We start from the raw sequence: 17,923 nt of genomic DNA, 5'->3' as shown, positions 1-17,923 counted from the left end.
TGGTGGTGCATGATACTCACGCATATTAATGGAATGCAAAACTCAGGAATTTAAGAAGGCATTATATCGTAATCTGTGATATGCATGCTGTGATGAATATAGGCACATCCAGGGAGGCAACAGGAAACTATTACGGGCAAAATGGAGAAATAGTTGCTGTGGGCTATTTGGTAATAGAAGTTCACTGTTAAGGGGGCCGAACGCGGGCAGCGGCGTGTTCTGGCCACGGCTGAGAGGGTCTTCCCAAATCCACCCGGACTGCAGGCTTGTGGATTATTAAGGACACTTGGAAGGACAGGACACAGTACTGGCTGAGCCCTCACTGAGCTCATGCTCACAGAAGTGGCCCTCACGGCCAGCTCGGGGCTGGCAGAGTCTCTTGTGATAGTTCTTGTTTTGGGACAAATGTGCGTGAGGACCCTCCCTTCAAGCCCTCCCAACTCCGTTTTATTAGGGTTTGATGAGGGACTTGATTTTGACCCTCCCTACTCGCACAGCGTGGTGGTTGCTGTGGCAGCGCAATGCATGTCTCCCGGTGCCCAGGTATGGCCACTTCTCTAGAGCATTGGTTCTCAAACTTTTTGGCCTCAGGACCTCTTCAGTCTTGTAAAAACTATCAACACTCAGAGGGCTTCCCTGAGCCACAGACTGGGGCTTGAACCCAGAGGTGCTCTACCCCTGAACCCATCCCCAGCCCTTTTTATTGTTTCATTTTGAGGCAGGCTTTCTCTAAGTTGCCCAGGCTGACCTTGAACTTGCAGTCCTCCTGCTTCAGCCTCCTGAGTCACTGGGATTACAGGGGTGCTCCATGCCTGGCTCAGAAGGCTTTTTCTTTTCTTTCTTTAAAATGTGGATTAAATTTAGTGGTGCTTGGAGCATTTGGTAGCTTGAAATCTGTCACGGCGGGAATATTTACACCCCAGAATTGGCGGGTTCTGCATACATATCAGGGTGTTTTCTTTTGCTTATTTGTTTTCTTCAGAGAGCCAGTTTACCATCAGGACACCAATTATATCCATCAATATTCACCATATTAGAAATGCAAACAAATCTAATTCCAAAATAACAAAACTCATTGCATGGTAACATAGTTAATTTATAATGAAAATTAACTCTATTTCCCAAAACAAAAATCTAGTGAAGAGAATGGCATCTTTTGTTTTTTAACACAATAACTTTATTTATTTTTATGGGGAACTGAGGATTGAACCCAGTGCCCTGCACATGCTAGGCAAGTGCTCTACCACTGAGCCACAACCCCAGATCAAGAATGGCATATTTCATGTTTTTGCAAATATGTTTCATGTCTAAGCTGATAAAAACAGATAGATTTGTATATCTCTACTGCTTTCACTCTGTTGTGATATATTGTTTTTTTTACTCTGTGTGTGTGAGAGAGAGAGAGAGAGAAATGCTAGGGATTGAACTCGGGGCCTAGTGCTTGCTAGGCAAAATCTCTACCACTGAAGCTACATCCCCAGTTCTGTTGTTTTATTTAAAGAAGAAAAATCCAGTCATATATATATATATATATATGACATATATATCCAGTCATATATATATATATATAGACAGTTAGAAAAGAGGGGAGTACTTAAGTAGTTCTTGCAGTGAATCGTGGATACTCTTTTTTTTTTTTAACTTTAAAACAAATTTTTTTTTTAGTTGTTGATGGACCTTTATTTTTTTCACTTATTTATATGCAGTGCTGAGACTCGAACCTAGTGCTTCACACATGCTAGTCAAGCGCTCTGCCACTGAGCCACTACCCCAGCCGCGTGGATACTCTTTTGTGATGTTGTAATATAATAGGAAATACATATTTGATCTACATCACCAATTCCTGGCATCGTGCTCATAAATTACTTCAATTTCCTGAGTGATAGGTGTAAAGGAGCCCCTTTCGTTAATTGTTAACAAGCCTCTTTCAACCATAAGGGAGTCTCTGCTAATCAGGTGACTCTTGATGACCCCTGGGTTGCTTCAGGACAGGACTTCTTTCAAAGGAACTCCAGTCTCTCACCACCTTGTAGGGGAGAGGGACTGTGGATGGAGTTAACCTCCAATGGCCAGTGATTTAATTGATCGCGCCCATGGAATAGAGTCTCTGCAAAACCCTAAATGAAGGGGTTTGTCGAGCCTCTGTGTTGGGTGCCAGGAAGGCAGCACCCCCAAAGAGACCCCAGCTCCTGTGCTTGGGTCTTTTGGACCTCACTCAGTTCTCCCCATGGGGCTCTCACTTGTGCCCTTTGTGACATCTTTTTTAACAAACAGGTAGTAGTTTCCTTGACTGCTGTGAACCATTATATGAAATTGCCAAACACAGGAGGGCCCTGGAACCTCTGCTTTATAGCAAAGGCAGACAGATGTGTGGGCGACTCGAGGTCCCCGACTTGTGATTGGCATCTGAAAACGGGGCAGTCTGAGGGGACTGAGTCCCTAACCTGAGTTCTGCACGACCTAGCAGTTACTGTCAGACTGAATTAGATTGTCGGACACCCGGCTGGTGCCTGAGGAAAACTGGGAATTGCTTGGCGTGCTGTGGAAAACCGGATCCTTCTAGGGTCAAAAGTGTCACAGGGAGAAGACCCATCACAGGGCTTGCATCTTTGATATTACTTTGAAACCCTTAAAGAGCTGTATTGCGGCATCCATTAACATCCGCTGGTGCCTTTTGTGCTTTGAGTGAATCTTCTACCTGTTCACCATTTTGTAACATTGCAGCGGTCACTCGGAATGTTACCGAGCTGTGCGGATCTTTCATCATATGATATTTAAACATCAGATTTGTTAATATCGGTGCTGATCTCATCAGAAAAGCGTGTGTTTAGGAAGTTGTCGAGCTCACGATGGTAGATATGAGTTTTCCAAAGTTCTAGTTTTACCTTTGAAAGATCAAAATTTCATCATGGGCGACTATTCTGTTTTTTGTTTTCCTTGAAATGATAAACTTACTTCATTTCAAGAAAACATCTGCCAAGCCTGACACAGAGGCGCATGCCTGTGATGCCTGAGACTCAGGAAGCTGAGGCGGGAGGATCCACGTTTCAGGTCAGACTCAGCAATTTGGCAAATGAAGAATAACTAAGAGTCTCTGCAGAGGGAACCAATGGTTGTAGGGAAGGGCATTTGGAACACGGACCTACTGGAAATTCCAGTTCCACCACTTCCTGGCTATTTAACTTTGACCAAGTTCCCTGGCCAAATCAATGCTGGTTTCCTAACCGGTAAATTGGGACAAAATACCATGTTCTTTATAAGACCACGAGAAGGCAAAGAGATGTTACCTCTGAGGCACCTAGAAGGTGCTGGTCACACCTAGAGGGTCAACAACAGGTGCTTGGTTCTTTCTTCTCTTTGTGCCTAAACCAAGTTTATCTCAGTAACAAAATGTATTCTTTTCCCTACTTTAAAGGAATGTATTTGGGAAAATTGGGGAAGAAAAGTCCCAAGGGCAATAATTCTCGATTCTCTTTGAACCGAGGATTCTTATGTAGAAGAACAGCTTGCTCACCCTACCAGGGAGTTTGCTGTGACTCTGATAAACAGCACACACACACACACACACACACACACACACACACACACGCACACATGCGCACACACATGCACGCATGTGCACGCACTCATGCACACACACTGTGTCTGGTGGAAAACAGACACACCCTGCACTGCATGTGTCCTTTACAGGGACAACTGCTTGTGCTGGACACATGTAGCCTGGTTTCTAGGGAAGAAACAGAGGAACGAGGAGGTTCAGCCAACGTTGGGCCTCTGGTTTGCTGTGGAGCGTGTGACCATCACTGGCTCCCAGAGGGCTTTGCAAAAACAGGCAGGAGCCCAGAACGCTTCTGTCTCCTCGACTTACAATCTGTGTCCTTTAGGGCTGACACAGGCGGAGAGGTGGTTCATCTGAATGGAAATGGACCCTTAAGGGTTTTCCTATGAAAAGAAATGCTTCAAAACTGAACCGCAAGCACCGTGTGTTTGGGGTTGGATGCTACAATCTGCTTCCCTACAAATTGAGATCTGCGGAACATAGGGAGTGCAGGGGGCATTGGGTTACTCCATGAACACTTCAAATGTGCCCAGCCAGCCGTGGTGGCACATGCCTGTAACCCCAGCAGCTTGGGAGGCTGAGGCAGGAGAACCACAAGGTTGAGGCCAGCCTCAGACACTTAGTGAGACCCTGTCTCAAAATATATTTTTAAAAAAGGGTTGGAGGATGGAACTCAGTGGTAGAAAGGTGTTGGGTTCAATTTGCAGTCTAATTAATTAATTGATTAATTAATAAAACATGCCCAGTCAACAGCTCTCCTTCTTGAATCTATCACCCAGGCAGAACAGAGGACTGTGCAGAAATATTCATTACAAATTTTTCTTAGTGAAAAATTGGAAACAGACCAAATGTGCCCACCAAGCATAGCTGAAACTGTAATGTAGCCACACCAGGGAATACCGTTGCCAGAATCCTCAGCCAAAGGTCCAGTTCTGGGGGTTCCAATAAATCAGGTCCAGCCAAAAAGTAATGGTGAAAACAGGAAAGGAACTTGAATCGGTTTGTCCCTGGTGGGAAGCCAGTAGCTCAGCAGCCATCTCGGCCCCGTCTCAGGGCTTCTGACAGGAGCCTTAGGCTCACGCAGAGGAGGAACTGGGCAGGGAACGAGGGCCGGGCCCATTTTAAGTGTTGATGGATGCAACCAAAACGCCCACTGTGTGATTAAACACTGTTGGTCAAGCTGCCGCTGGTTCATCTTTATCCCAGTTCCGGTTCTGCAAGATCCTTCCAGAAAAGTCCTTATCACTAGAGTGGGAATCTCCACTTGCTTCATAGGATATTTATCTGTCAGACGTGTAATCCGGGAAGGGGGCGATTTGATTCCTGTGAGATGAGCGACTGATCTTGCTTGGGGGTGTGCAGGGCAGTCTCCTGATGGGCTGATCTGGTGCAAGGCTGCACTGTCCCTGGGAGGTGTAAGGTAAGGACTGGGGACTTCTAGGCTCTATTCCAGGGATCTGGAAACAGGATGTTCTAGAAATCTAGCAGTCGCTTCAGTGTCCCTGAAGATCTTGAAAATATCTTAGTTCTTCTTATCTTGCTGTTTTCATCCTTGAACGGGTGGACTACTCCCTTCGATGAACATTCCTTAAGTGATTAGCATGTCTGTGTGCGGAGTTGAGCAGCCATCTGGCCCAAAGTTTAAGGTAACGAAGGAAACAGATACAAAATGAAGGCAGAGATGCCAGACTTTTATCCTGCTCTGAGTTATACACCGTACATCTGCAGGGCCAAGTGAAGAGTCAGGCTTTTTGAGACAGACAGTCTCTAAGTCCCTGTTCTAATACAAAGAATAAGATAAACCTATTTTTATTAGGCTAGATTCCTCAGGCATATTATTAAGTGAAAAAACTCCAGGTGTACAGCATTGTCATAAGCAAGCGAGGACACATTCGCAGCCTTCCGCAGTGTCAGGATTTATTGAAGAACGAGGTAGCCAAGGCTCCTCTTGAAGGCTTGTGAAATTCCGAGAGTCACCGGCCAGGCAACCTCCGACTCTCTTATTCCAACTTTAACGACTAATATCTAGAGCCCTCCAGTCACACATCACACGAAGCACCTGACACAACTCTATGTACGTAGGTTACAGAAAGGCTCAGGGTTCAGGAAGCCCCCGGGCTCAAGGGACTGAGCTGAGAGCAGAGGCAGAGAAGAGATGTGATGGCAGAGTCACAGAAGGCGGCCAGGGAAGATGAGGAAACGGCCCAAGAACTGTGTTCAGAGTGCAGAGCTGTCAAGCGCAGGAGCTCTGTCTAGGCCAGGGTCCAGAGGGATGGCCGTTTCAGAGTCAGCATGGAGTGGGCCATGCTGGGTTGCCCAGGCAGGAGAAACCACACTCTGAGGACAGGAAATCGGAGGTTCATCACTGTGTGGATTTTCCTGGGCGAGGCTCCTGACGAGTAGCCCGGTGACAGGGTCAGTGTGCCACCATGTCCAGTCTTGGGGGGGGGGCTTCTGCTTTTATGGGCCTCAGGTGAGGGGCTGCTCCATTTGGTGGTCTGGTGTGTTCGGTAAGCTCATGGGCCTGGTTTTTCCAATACGAGTTTAATACCCCCATGTATCCATGAGCTTCTGATTAATTCAACAAGTTCCTGGATGGTCGTTTTTATTAGATTTTTTTTTTTTTTTTTTAAATCAGTTTGTGCCTTTTGATTGAGCTAGGCAGTTGGTGGTTGTTTACTTGCGTAAGCTAGATATCGGGTCACTCTGCTTCAGCACCTGAAATCAAAATGGAGTAACTCATGGCAGACTACTGCTTTATAGAATGGAGTAGCCCAGGTTTAGCCTGAGCACTGCTCTTCTGTACATCATGGGGAAACTCAGCAGGATGCAGCCTGCTCTCCACAAACCTGTATAGATAATACCTTTTATGCAACAATATTTGGTAAAGTCATCCCCCAAAATAATACTCTATGTTTTCTGTGGGTATATATCTGCGTATGTAAGTGCAAAGAAACAGGCTTTAAAGGATTGGAACACCACATTCAAAAAACAAACTAAAAAAGGCAATCATGGATACAGCTGGATAAAAGGGAAGAGATTTGAGAGGAGGGCAGTCAACGGGACTTTAGCCTTACTGCTCATATTTTAAGGTTTTATATTTGGGTATCATTGATATGATATGATTTAATTTTTAAAAAGAGAAAATGGAAATGGAAATATGATTGAGAATATCCAAAAATATCCACTGCTCCTCTGGGGAGAGGACTATGCTTCTCCATTCCATCAGTGTCAGGCTTGGCCAGGTGACTCCCCCAACCCATGAAAGGCAAACGAACTTCACCAGCCACGAAAGGTGAACAGAAGTGATGGGCTGCTTCTGAGAAGTTTAGAGAGACAGTGTGTGGTTCGCCATGATATTTCCCCTCTGCCCCAAGATGGGAGATGTTTCAGATGGAGCCTGCGCCACTGGCCTGGTCCCGGGAAACAGACTTTTGCTGTCAAAAGACACGGGGACTCTGGGGGCCATTTTTCACCGCAGCGCAGCTCGACCCATACTAGCCTGTGCTGGCTCAGGGATGAGACAAGGGAGCGAGTGGCCGCTCTGGGACAGAACACAGGGCAACGTGGTCCGGGCTCAGCAGGGAGGTCCCCCATGGGGGTGAACTGCCTCTGAGACAGACACTGATAGGGAAGAGAGGCAGAGAACAGCAGAGACAGATTTGGTTAATTTCAACTTTGACCTGGGTCTTTGTCCTTAATTCGTTGATCCACGAAAGCAATTTGGAATGCAAAGCCACTGTCCTTCATCTTATGGCACTAACCCCGAGCTAAATGACAGATCTTTCTAGGAAGTCCTGGGACCGCCCGTCCTTGACTCTGGGCCTCCAGCCCCGTGGGTGCCTTCTCCCCTGAGCAGTCAGCCACGCGCCTCAGCGGTCCATTCAAAGAGGGGCCTACAGCGACGGATTCTGAAGTGATTCAGACTTAGGGAAAGCCGCAGTCAAGAAAGTGAAGACAGCTCCGAGCCCAGAATGCGGGCAACAGCAGGAAGGGGGACACTGCGCTCCCAGACCTCAGGGTTCCCCTGGAAAAGTCCCATGGGATTGCAGACGATGCCCCTGGGCTTCCCCAAGGTCCGCCAACCAGGCACTGCACCACACAGCCCGGGTCAGCCCGGACAGTCTGGGCTCTAGCTAAGGAGGACAGGATCAGCCTAGGTATGCAGATCCATGCTTGCAGGTGACCACTGAAGATGGTCACCTCCACCTTTCCCAACCGTGAACGTGGACACAGAGTCCCAAACCTACCTCTTCTACTGCTTTGCTTCAGACATCAGGAACACTATGCACAGGATGATTCTAGAATCCAGACCAGGAAGGAGACAACCACCCATCCCCACCCAGTATCACCTCAGTTAGCCACAGAGCCACAGAGAGCCCTGTGGGGGGATGCGCCCGCAGGAAGGAAGGAGGGTCATAGCCCCTTGATGAACTGGGTCATTGCATTCAGAATGTTTGCCGAGCATGGGAAGTGCAAACAGCCAAGGTCAAGGGTGTTGAGCACGCCATGAAAACCATCCTCCATGTGGTGCCACGTCACGGGCACCCCCAGGTCTTCCAGCCTCTTCTTGTACAGGAGCGAGTGGTCCCGGAGCAGGTCATACTCGCAGCTCACGATGCAGGCCTCTGGGAGCCGAGACACCACGTCGTCTCCCGTGATCAGGGGTGAGCACGTCGGGTCCAGAAGGACGCTCGTCTCCAGGAAAGCGGCTTCGTTCACAGGCGCAGGGACCACGGGTTGGTAGCCTCTCTTCTTAAACCTCTCTGGGATGTTTTCTGAGCCCAGCCACTTTCTGTACTTCTCCCAGACATCCGGCGGCAAGTGGGCACCTTTCTTGATGGTGCTTTGCCAGGAAGGGTTGATATCCAGGTAGGAGCACAGACAGTAGAAGGCGAAACTCCAGGTCAGCAGAGGGACGTTCCTGTTCTGCTGATAGGACGGGGATTGGAAATCCAGGCCTTGGAGGGCGGCGTAGATCAGAATCTGAGCGCGGATCCGGGGGAGGTCGGGGCAGCTGGCAAACATCTGGCAGATCACGGTTGCCACTCCCCCTCCCACACTGTCACCACAGACCACAACCCGAGTGGGGTCCACTCCGTAGGCATCCAGGGACTGCAGGAAGTGGATGGTGGCCACAATGCAGTCTCTTAGCATCACTGGAAACTTATACTTGGGTGACTTGCGATACCTGAAAAGAAATCAAGGAACAGTCTATGCCCATCACCCCGAGGAAGCCCAAAGTAACTGTCTAGCATCTTTTGACCCGAATTTCTTCTATTAATATCCCTTTCGGAAAGCTGGGCAGATGGAGGGAAGTGTGACGCTTAAACAAAATGGTAGACACAAGGCCCTTTTTACCCAGCTCATAAGCTCAGTAACCAGCAGCTGCCACTCCCAAGGGCTCACTGCCCTACAGGGACTAGCGCCTCCATCCGAGCCCTGCCACCCGCCCATTGGCCAACCACTTGGGTGTCACAGCACCAGCCCCATGTTCCCAAACCTACCTGGTGCCGCCCCCCTGGCCCACAGTTGGGGCTGCCTCCTGTCTTGTATTTCTTTTACGAGCATCCTCTGGCTCGCCGGGGTCTTGATTGCAATTCATCCTTCCCTCCCCACCGGTTTTTGTGGGGAGACCGCGTAGACTTAAATCCCACCAAAGACCAACAGATCACAGGCAGGACCCCTTCAAATCAGCTATGCCCACTGTAGACCATGGCGGTCACCCAGGGACGTCAACCTGGCACTATTAGACTTCCCCATTACTCAAGAGATTCTAGAAATCTGGATTTTGTGAGAAATGTCACCCTTTTTTAAATGCTGATCACAATTAAAAAAAAAAAAAAAAAGAAAAGAAACCTGCCAGCCATTTCCACTCCTGGGCCCCCATTCCAGGCTACCTTGACTTGGGACTGGGACAGAACCTAACCTTCTGGCAGAGATTTGCTGGCTTTGTCTCGTCCTGGCACAACCAGAACAGTAAGGCGCAGAGGGCCAACGACTGAGCTATCGCTTTGGAGCCGAGAGCTGTAAAGTGAGCGTTTGACCGGGTGTCTCTGTCTGTCCCTCTCTCATTTTTATTTTTATTCTCCTCGACCAGCCTTGCCACAGGAGAGCTGGCACGTGTGTCCCAGGAGACATCTCAGCAGTGGTATTTCTTCACTAGCAGTGCATTGAAGTGAAGCCACGGGGAAAGCTGGCGTGGATGTATGGGACAGCAGGACGGAGGCCCAGGGAGGGCCAGGCCGCCTCTGCCCTGCCCAGTGCCCACTGCCCCTCTTAGAGATTCCAGGTTCAGTGAGAGCTCTCGGCATCAGCTAGGAGAGGGAGTGGGTTTCGTTCATTTGCTTGTTAATTTCCTCTCCCTTCCTTGGGGGGAGCTCCCTCCAGGGAGCACTTGGAAGTGGATGTGGCAGTGTTGGGGTTGTCTTGGGGACCCTGAGGGTGGACGTGACTGGCGTGGCTGGCGTTTAGCAGAGGGAAGTCCTACTCGTCTGGAACGGGCAAGGCTCTCTTCTCAAAGAAGGGTTCCTCCACCAAAGCGTACCTGCGCACGCTGCGTACCTGCGCACGCTGCGCACCTGATCTGCATGGAAAAGACCACGGCCCCGCCTCCAGAAGCCAGGACTGCAGGAGTCCTCTCCACACAGACCAGGGCTGCAGGCACCGGGAGGCCTTCCTGTCCTCCGCCCCTTCGTCCGGCCCTTTCTGCCCCCTCCTCCTCACTGGCTCCTCCCTGCCCCTGCCGCACCCCTGGACTCCCTCACACTCCCGTCAGCCCCCCATTCCTCCTGCCCCCCCATCGCTCCAAACCAAAGCTGGCTGCCCAGCAGGATCCCCGTCCTCTCCTTCGCTCACCCAACTGCCACAACCACTGAGCCACTGTCCTTGGACAAACGCAAGCACACGCGGTGGTGGGTTTCTGGAAAACAAAAGGTTGGTCACATTCACCGGGAAGGTGTCCTGGCCAGCTGTCCCCTGCTTGCTGACAGAGCGCCTGGGTAGGCTCTATGCTTTGCAGTTATTTTAGTTCCGGAGTAGAATTCCTCCTGTTCTACTCGCTGTTCCTCCTCCCCTGAGCAACTTTCTCCAGGATGGCCAGGCCCCGTCCATCAGACCTTTCCTGAAAAATGTCTGGGAAGCTGTTTGGTCACAGAACACAGAAGTCTGGGGTTTGATCCTGGGATTCACACAAACCAGAGTTCAAAACTCAATGTGGCCTCCTTTTTCCTTTTTAACTTGAGCTAATGTAGAGAAAGTTAAGTTCTCAGGCTTGATTTTCCCATCTGTGAAATGGGGATAGTGATACTATTTAGCTTCCAGGAGGGTCTGGGGAGTTAAATGAGATAATGCTCATATAAGGTTTCCACAGTACCAGCAACGTAAATATCATTAATAAATACCGACGGCTATTATCACTCATCATGCAAACCAAACCTAAGCCCCCATTGACTCTCAAAGACCACCATGAGGGCCCAGCATCCCACAGATTATGAAGCCCAGCTGAAGCCAAATAAAGATATCCTTTCTCTGACTTGCAGGGCAGGAATTAAGATAATAAAATTGTCTCCCCTGGAGTCTTTCCTCTTATTAATTTTCCTTAAATCTTTGATCTTCCTGTTTCTGTACCAGAATTCATGTCAGGCAATACCTGATCTGAAACAAAATGATGTATTTTAGTTATTTGCATTTAAAGTATTCTTCTTTCCAATTAAATGTAGGTGGTATTTGCACAGCATGAGCTTCATACCACTGCAAGCTACTTGGGAATGGTTCCTTCCGTGTGGTGTGAATTTCATTTCTAAGTGTTTTCATCTTGATAAATGCACACAGCGGGTAGGAGGTTATGTCTCCACAGATCCAGCCAACAGCGGATCAAAAATACTTGGTAAAAAAAAAATGTGTCTGAGCCACAGCTGTCATCCCAGCAACTCAGGAGGCTGAGGCAGGAGGATTACAAATTTGAGGCCAGCTGGGCAATCTAGTGAGACACTGTTTCAAAATAAAATACAAAGAGCTGAAGATGGAACTCAGCGGTAGTGATAAAACATCCCTGACTTCAATTCCTAGTACCATGGATACGTGTGTGTGTGTGTGTGTGTGTGTGTGTGTGTATTTGAAAATGTATCTGAACATAGACAAGATTTTTCTTGTTGTTATTTCCTAAACAATAATATAACATCGACTTACATAGCACTTACATTGTACTGGGTTTTATAGGTATTCTAGACATGATTTTTAAAGTAGGCTATGAGTGGGTTACGTGCAAATGTTAGGCCGTTTTGTATAAGAGACTTGAGTATCTGTAGATGTTGGTATCAGTGAGGATCCCTGGAACCAATCCCATGGATACCTAAGGAAGATGGCACGTATGTACATTGGCTGCATGGGTATGGGTATGCACACACACATATATACACGTACAATTTTTAAAATACTTTCAATCCGTGGTTAAACCTGTGGATGCATGTTTGTGTGTGAGTGTGTGTGTGCCCTTATTTCCAAAAAAGAAGTCAGTGCTTTCCGTGTCTTTGCTTCCTCAATGGTCTGAGATCCATTAACCATCCCAGTGCCCCGGTCCTGACAGTGGACTGTAATCTCAGATGACGACCATGCTCTGGGGCCCCTTGGCAGGCTCCCTGGGGAGGTCCAGGGGTCCTCTTACTCAAGCTCCCCAGAGTGGCTCCACCGCCATGATAGAAGACGACGCCAGGCTTCAGGGTGCAGGAGGGCGCCTTGGGCTGGTATAGCTTCACAGGGATGGTCCCAAAGTGGAGATCTTTGACCATGACATCTGGATCCTTCTTCAGTGGCTGCAGATCATGCACAAAACTGACAAATTGGGGTACAGAACAGATCCTCAATTTCTCAAATATGATCCCCTGTTGGAGAAAGAAGGGGAAATGGATGGAGAAGAGGTTCTGCTGGGGCCATCTCACAGGCCACCTGCCATCTGGCGGCCACACCTGCCTTCTGCAGGTGGCGAGAAGAGGCTTGGCAAAGAGCAGTCAGATTGGACCACAGCCCTGCTGGGTCCCTCGGTGTCCCCATCACACCTGCAGTAAAATGTATGCTCACCCAGGCCCACGTGGCCCCAGTGCCAGCCAGCCCCCTCAGCCACTGTCCCCAGACACCTAGCACTCCCACTGCAACCGAAAAGACTTAGGCCCCACTCACTAGCTCTCCGCCTGGGATGCTGCCCTCCCTCGACACTCCTGCTCTGCCTTAGCTGCACAGGCCGTCCCCGTCAGCGAGGAACTTCCAGGCCTCCCAGGCAGGCTGCTAACGACGGTGCCGATGTTTTCTTAAAAAGGAAAAGGAGGAGCTCTTATCTCCTGATCACACCTACTGGGATAGTTTTGAATACGATGACATGATGGTGTCCAAGATTTTCTTAAGAAACTAGGGAAGAGGGCAGAACTGTGGGAAGAGCAGATTGACAATGCTGGGCGGGTCCCCAGGGCTTCTTCACGTTACCCGGCCTCCTGTGGGATGTGTGCAGAGATGCACAGAATAAAGAATGAACAAATAAACTAGCACTCTCCCTGGGCTCGTAGTCCCTAGCCCTACTGGGTCCCACAACCATTATTGTCCTGGGTCGCTTGCCGACCTTGCCCCAGAATATGTTTGAAATACGTGACACTGTGGAGCAAGGCAGTTCATCAGAGTAAAGTGTGAGGTCACTACGTACACGCTAACTCACAGGCACACTGAGCAGCAGGACCAGTGAGCAGTCAGATGTGCCCAGGGGTCAAGGAATGCACAGACGGCAGCAGCAACTCCTTTTGGTGACAAAGTTTCAGCCCTGCTCACCCAAATGGGGTCTGTTGCCTTCCACCTTAATGGGGGGCTGCATTTCAATCAGAGGTCAGTAGTGAACATGGGGGATTTGGACCCATCCATATTCATGTGCGCCTTGCATTCTGTCCCCCTGGGGGCTCGGGTCACCCCAGTGAGCGAGTCCCCGTGTGCTTTCCTCCTAGCACTGGGCTCTGGAGAAGCTGTTTGTTTGAGGCTGGTCTCCAAGCTCCAAGAGAGACTCCAAGCTCCCTGGGTTCACAAAGACCCTGCCTGGGAATCTCTCTTCCGTCCATCATCAAACCCAAGTCTGGAGGCATGACACACAACAGTTGCACAACACGTCTTTGCAGGGAAAAAAAAACAATCAACAAAGAGAGACCGTGGCTAACAAGGAGGGCTCACTCTGCACCCCATGTCCTGAATTTGAGGAAGTGAAGGCAGTGTCATTGGGAAGCTGGACAACAGATTGAGCATCCCGGTTGGGAAACCCTGGCTCCCTGGCGTGACACCTTGGAAAAGCAGGCCCTGGGGGGGTGCAGGGGGGGGAGACACCCTCCAGCGTTTCTCGGGAGAGGAGGCACTGAGCCAATCGCTTTTTATTGCGTAAGAAATGTAACGTGTGTCTTTAGTCCATTCTGTCAACTCTCTGGCAAAGAACTGCAAATCCACCCTGGCCGCTCCTGTGTAGTTCTCCCTGGGGTCTTGTATGCATGTGTTTAAATGAATCACTCAGACTGAAAACAGGGAACCCCTGCGTGTCCTTCTTGGGAGTGGCAGGACCTTTGGAGTTGGGGCCTGGTGAGAGGTCCAGGGGCCTCTGAAGGGATTGTGAGACCCCAACTCCTCCCTCTTCCTCGTTGGCATCCTGGCCACGAGGTGAGCAGCTGGTTCCTTGTGCCCCTGTACCCGCCAGGATGTGCTGCCTGGCCACAGGCCCAAGGCAGTGGGGCCAACCCACCATGACCTGGAATGTCCAAAACTGTGAGACCAAACAAACTTTTTTCTTACAGTTTGATGATCTCAGATATTTCATTGTAGTCATGAACAGCTGACTCACACTCTAAAAAAGAAGCCAATCATTCTTTGAATTTTGGGGCTCATAACCCAGGGCAGCTCAGCCTGCAGATTAATTCAGTTTTGAGAAGTGCTATCGGCTTTGACTGCAGGCCACATGATGCCAGTGCTAATTCACTCTGAAGTTGCTGGTATGCAATTTCCCCCAACTCCCTCCAACCTCAGGAGGGAACAAATAAAGCGCAGAACTCACCCATGTCACCAGTAGCTGGAAAATGCAACCGAGGAACCTCAGTTTCACAGGGTGGCCGATACCTGCAGGGATGTCTGTGGTGATAAAATGGCTGCAGACTGCCCACAGCCCGACTCCCAGAGAGAACACGCCGGCAGCTGCAAGGAAGACCAGCACCAGGAGCACCATGCTGGGCCCACCGTGGAGGAGGCTGTGCTCAGCTTAGACCACGAGGATGTGCTTGGGGCCAGGAGACCTCCTCACTTATACGCCACCACCTTCTCTCCCCGCCTCCTGGCCTCCTGCAGACATTGGCACAGCCCCGGTGAGTCACAGACTCAGGTGAGGATGTGGTTCTGGGTCAGGGCTGGGCCCACACAGAGGAGAAAGTGGCTCCCACAACCTGATCCAGCTAGAAAAGATTGCTGCAGAGTTCCAGCTCAGCTCTGGGCACTGCTGGCAGAAGTGGCCTTGACTATGCCACCAGACATCACAGATGCGATCCCCCTGCCTCCCCACACCACATCTCCCACCCCCAAAAGCACTCTGGCCACACTTGCTACCCTTAGCCTGCTGAAGAGGCCTCTGGGCCTTCGCTCTTGCTCTTCTGATGCAACGTTTCCCCAGACATTGTCCAGGTTCCATCCCTCCTATTGTCCAGGCTGCTGCTCAAAGGTCACCCTCTCAGCGAGGCCACGGCCCCCTCACTCCTATTACTTTCTTCTCATGAGCTGAGACGCCCCCTGCGTCATGTGTCTGTGGATGTCTCTCGAATAAAACCTCTGTGAAGACCGGAACTTGTGTTTTGAACTCTTTTATCCAGGAGGCTGGACCCGGGTTGGTTCTCTGTGGAAGCCGAGTCAGAGATATGGAATGAAGGGAAAAGCAGATGGGCTTTGTCCTCTTCCTGGTCAAACAGGAGAAAACAAGCTCTCCTGCGTCTCCAGGGGGTTGGAAGTGAGTGTCTCTGCTCGCCGTCTTCCCCAGCAGCCAGGCCCTGTGGCAGCTGTAGGGTGGTGAGGGCTGCCGTGTCCCCCCACCTGGTGGTGGAGCAGTGGCTCTCCCTGGGGACACTTCCCTCCCAGGAGTAACCTGGCTTGTCCGGAAGCATTTGGGTGAGAGGTGGGCAGGGTGCTGGCCTCTGGTGGACAGATGCCAGGATGTCCCTGAATAGCCTATGGCACAGGACGGCCCCACAACCAAGGGGTGACCGGTCTGGCATGTTGGTACGGCCAAGCCTGGGAAGCCCTCAGCCTGGAACGCTTGGGTTGGGACCAATTCTGCCAAGTGCTGGCTTCTGATGGTGAGCACGCAACTGACACTCTCTAAGCTCGCTTCCCAATCCACAGAATGGGCTAATAAGAACGGCCCCTCCCCAGGGGGTCACTGGGGGCACCAAAGACACTGGCACCTGCAAAGCGCGGGCACAGATGCCACCACCCAGACTTCTCTGCGTGTTCTCAAACCCTCTGCTCCCACTGTGGGCACACGGGAAGGCCACGTGCTGGCCCCGGCTGCATCTGAGTGGGATCGCAGGGCAGGCCCTGGCTGCGGAGGGTCCTCGTGGTGCTTGCCGCCCTCTCTCTGGAAGGGAAGGACTTCCGAGGACTGAGCCTCATCATGGCAGATTCCTGTGCCACGATTGGAGGGGGCTGCCAGGGACCTGGAGGGGGCTGCCAGGGGACCCTGGAGCCCCCGGGGGAGACCCTGCCAACGTGCCGTACTAAGCTACGGAGGTGCGGTGGCCGGTCAGGGCGGCCAGCCTCGCCCGGGGTCTTCTGCCCTAGTCTAACTGTAGGCCGACGGCGTGGCTCTTGCCTGGTTCTTTCTGCTTGTCTCCTCTGAGCCCATAGCACTGGATTCTGCTCCAGGAAAGCTGCTGATTCAGACACTCCGGCTGTGCCTCGCCCTGTTGTCTGAGAGGAGGGACCACAAGCTGCAAAGAGCCCAAACCGGAAGGCAGGCACCTGGAGCCTTCGCGGCCTCTGCCCACCAACTAGACCGTGATGGTGGCCGTGTCCTCAGCCTCTGTCTGACTGCAGTTTCTTCATCTCCAAAGTGAAGCTAGGGTCCCTGCTCTCTGCCCAGGGCTGTACTGAGTCCCTTGAATGTTTAAGTGTGTTAGAGTGCACGCCCGTGTCTCAGGTGGCCTCGACATCCATTTTGTTTGTTTGGTATTTGCACAATCACAGAAGGCTGGGGACTCGAACCTGGGTCTCCAGCATGAGAGTCAGGCACTCTACGAGAGGAGCTATACGGCCAGCCCCTCGACATCCATTTTGAATAAGGGTTTAATTGCTGAACCTTTGGATAAAGGTCTAACTTGTTCAACTTGGTGGCTTAGTCACTCCTGACACGGTTTCCAGTCCCCTGCCTCCTCCTGGCTCCTCACCGTGGTCTGTGCATACACCTGCCTTATACAAACTACCTCCTGGGCCGCCTCCCTGGGATACAGCTGGCCAACCGCGCTCTGCCAACCTCCACAGCCCATGGGCTTTGTGGATATGTCACGGCAGCCACCTCTCAGTCATGGGTGATGCCACAGAATTCAGCCTGTTTGCCGTAAACCCACCAATTAGAACTCTCCATGGAAACTAGCATGAGTAATGCCCCGGGCTCCAGTAAAGACAGGTCCCCTCCAGTCCCACCAGCTGGCCGGTGGCTCCCTCTTCCAGTTGGCCCTGCCAGGCACACTGCCCTCTATTCCTGGGACCTGTAATCCACCACGTCTGTTGCTTCATGTGTTTTGTTGAGTCACCTCGTTTATGTCCCACATGGCTGACACACCTGAACCTAGCTCTCCTCCTGATCAGCAAGTGGCCATCTTAGTAAGAATAACCTGAGCAGAGGCCAGACAAGGACCACAGGGGCATCTGCCAGTATAAACAAGTTTCCTGCAAGAGGCACCTGGCCACAGGTGAGACAGGCAGTAGGCTGTTCACCAAGGTAAAGAAGCACGCCATGAAAAGATGCTGGAAATGTCCATGCCCATCAGGGCAGAGCCAGAGCTTACTGTCACACTCCTGAGAAAGACCTCAGGCCAGATAAGAGGAAGAGCCATGACACTTCTTTAGGTTCCCCATTAACCCTTTAGGGAGATCCTCGTCTTAGGACCGTTCAGTGGCTCAGGAATCTGAGCCTCGGAGAAGTTGAATGCTTTCCCAAGGCCAGAAAATTCCGAAGTGGAAATTAGGGAGGGACCTCCTATCCAGGTATGGCTCTCCTCAGGTCCCTTATTTTATGCAATGTTGAAACTCCAGTTAACAAAGCAAACTCTCTGCCAAGCGTGCCCCGCAGACTGTCCATCATCCGTCCAG

General features: G+C 50.8%; 1 protein-coding gene across 2 annotated transcripts; it reads right to left on the bottom strand.

The window, feature by feature from the left end:
* Positions 1-4,540: 4,540 nt before the first annotated feature.
* Positions 4,541-14,822, bottom strand: AADACL3 (arylacetamide deacetylase like 3). 2 transcript variants are annotated; one of them, XR_013761599.1, is made up of 5 exons: positions 14,628-14,822; positions 12,225-12,441; positions 10,418-10,481; positions 7,810-8,750; positions 4,541-6,277 (listed from the first exon to the last, which is right to left on the bottom strand). XR_013761599.1 is itself a non-coding variant. In XM_079125731.1 (4 exons), the coding sequence occupies exons 1-4, from the start codon at positions 14,793-14,795 to the stop codon at positions 7,976-7,978; spliced, it is 1,224 nt and encodes a 407-aa protein (XP_078981857.1). In that variant the 5' UTR covers positions 14,796-14,822; the 3' UTR covers positions 4,541-7,975. The 2 variants fall into 2 exon arrangements, 1 of the variants encoding a protein (XP_078981857.1); XM_079125731.1 differs by having other exon boundaries at positions 4,541-8,750.
* Between the last annotated feature and the right edge of the window lie 3,101 nt (positions 14,823-17,923).

This window comes from Sciurus vulgaris, assembly GCF_902686455.1.
Source record: "Sciurus vulgaris genome assembly, chromosome: 1".
Lineage (NCBI taxonomy): Eukaryota > Metazoa > Chordata > Mammalia > Rodentia > Sciuridae > Sciurus > Sciurus vulgaris.
This window is presented reverse-complemented; position numbering and strand designations above follow the sequence as displayed.

Coding starts and splice junctions, on each gene's coding strand:
- AADACL3 (XM_079125731.1), bottom strand. CDS start 14,795: ATGGTGCTCCTGGTGCTGGTCTTCCTTGCAGCTGCCGGCGTGTTCTCT. Junction 12,442..14,627: donor TCCAGCTACTGGTGACATGG/GTGAGTTCTGCG, acceptor TTTCTCCAACAG/GGGATCATATTTGAGAAATT. Junction 10,482..12,224: donor AGCCACTCTGGGGAGCTTGA/GTAAGAGGACCC, acceptor TTTGTTTTCCAG/AAACCCACCACCGCGTGTGC.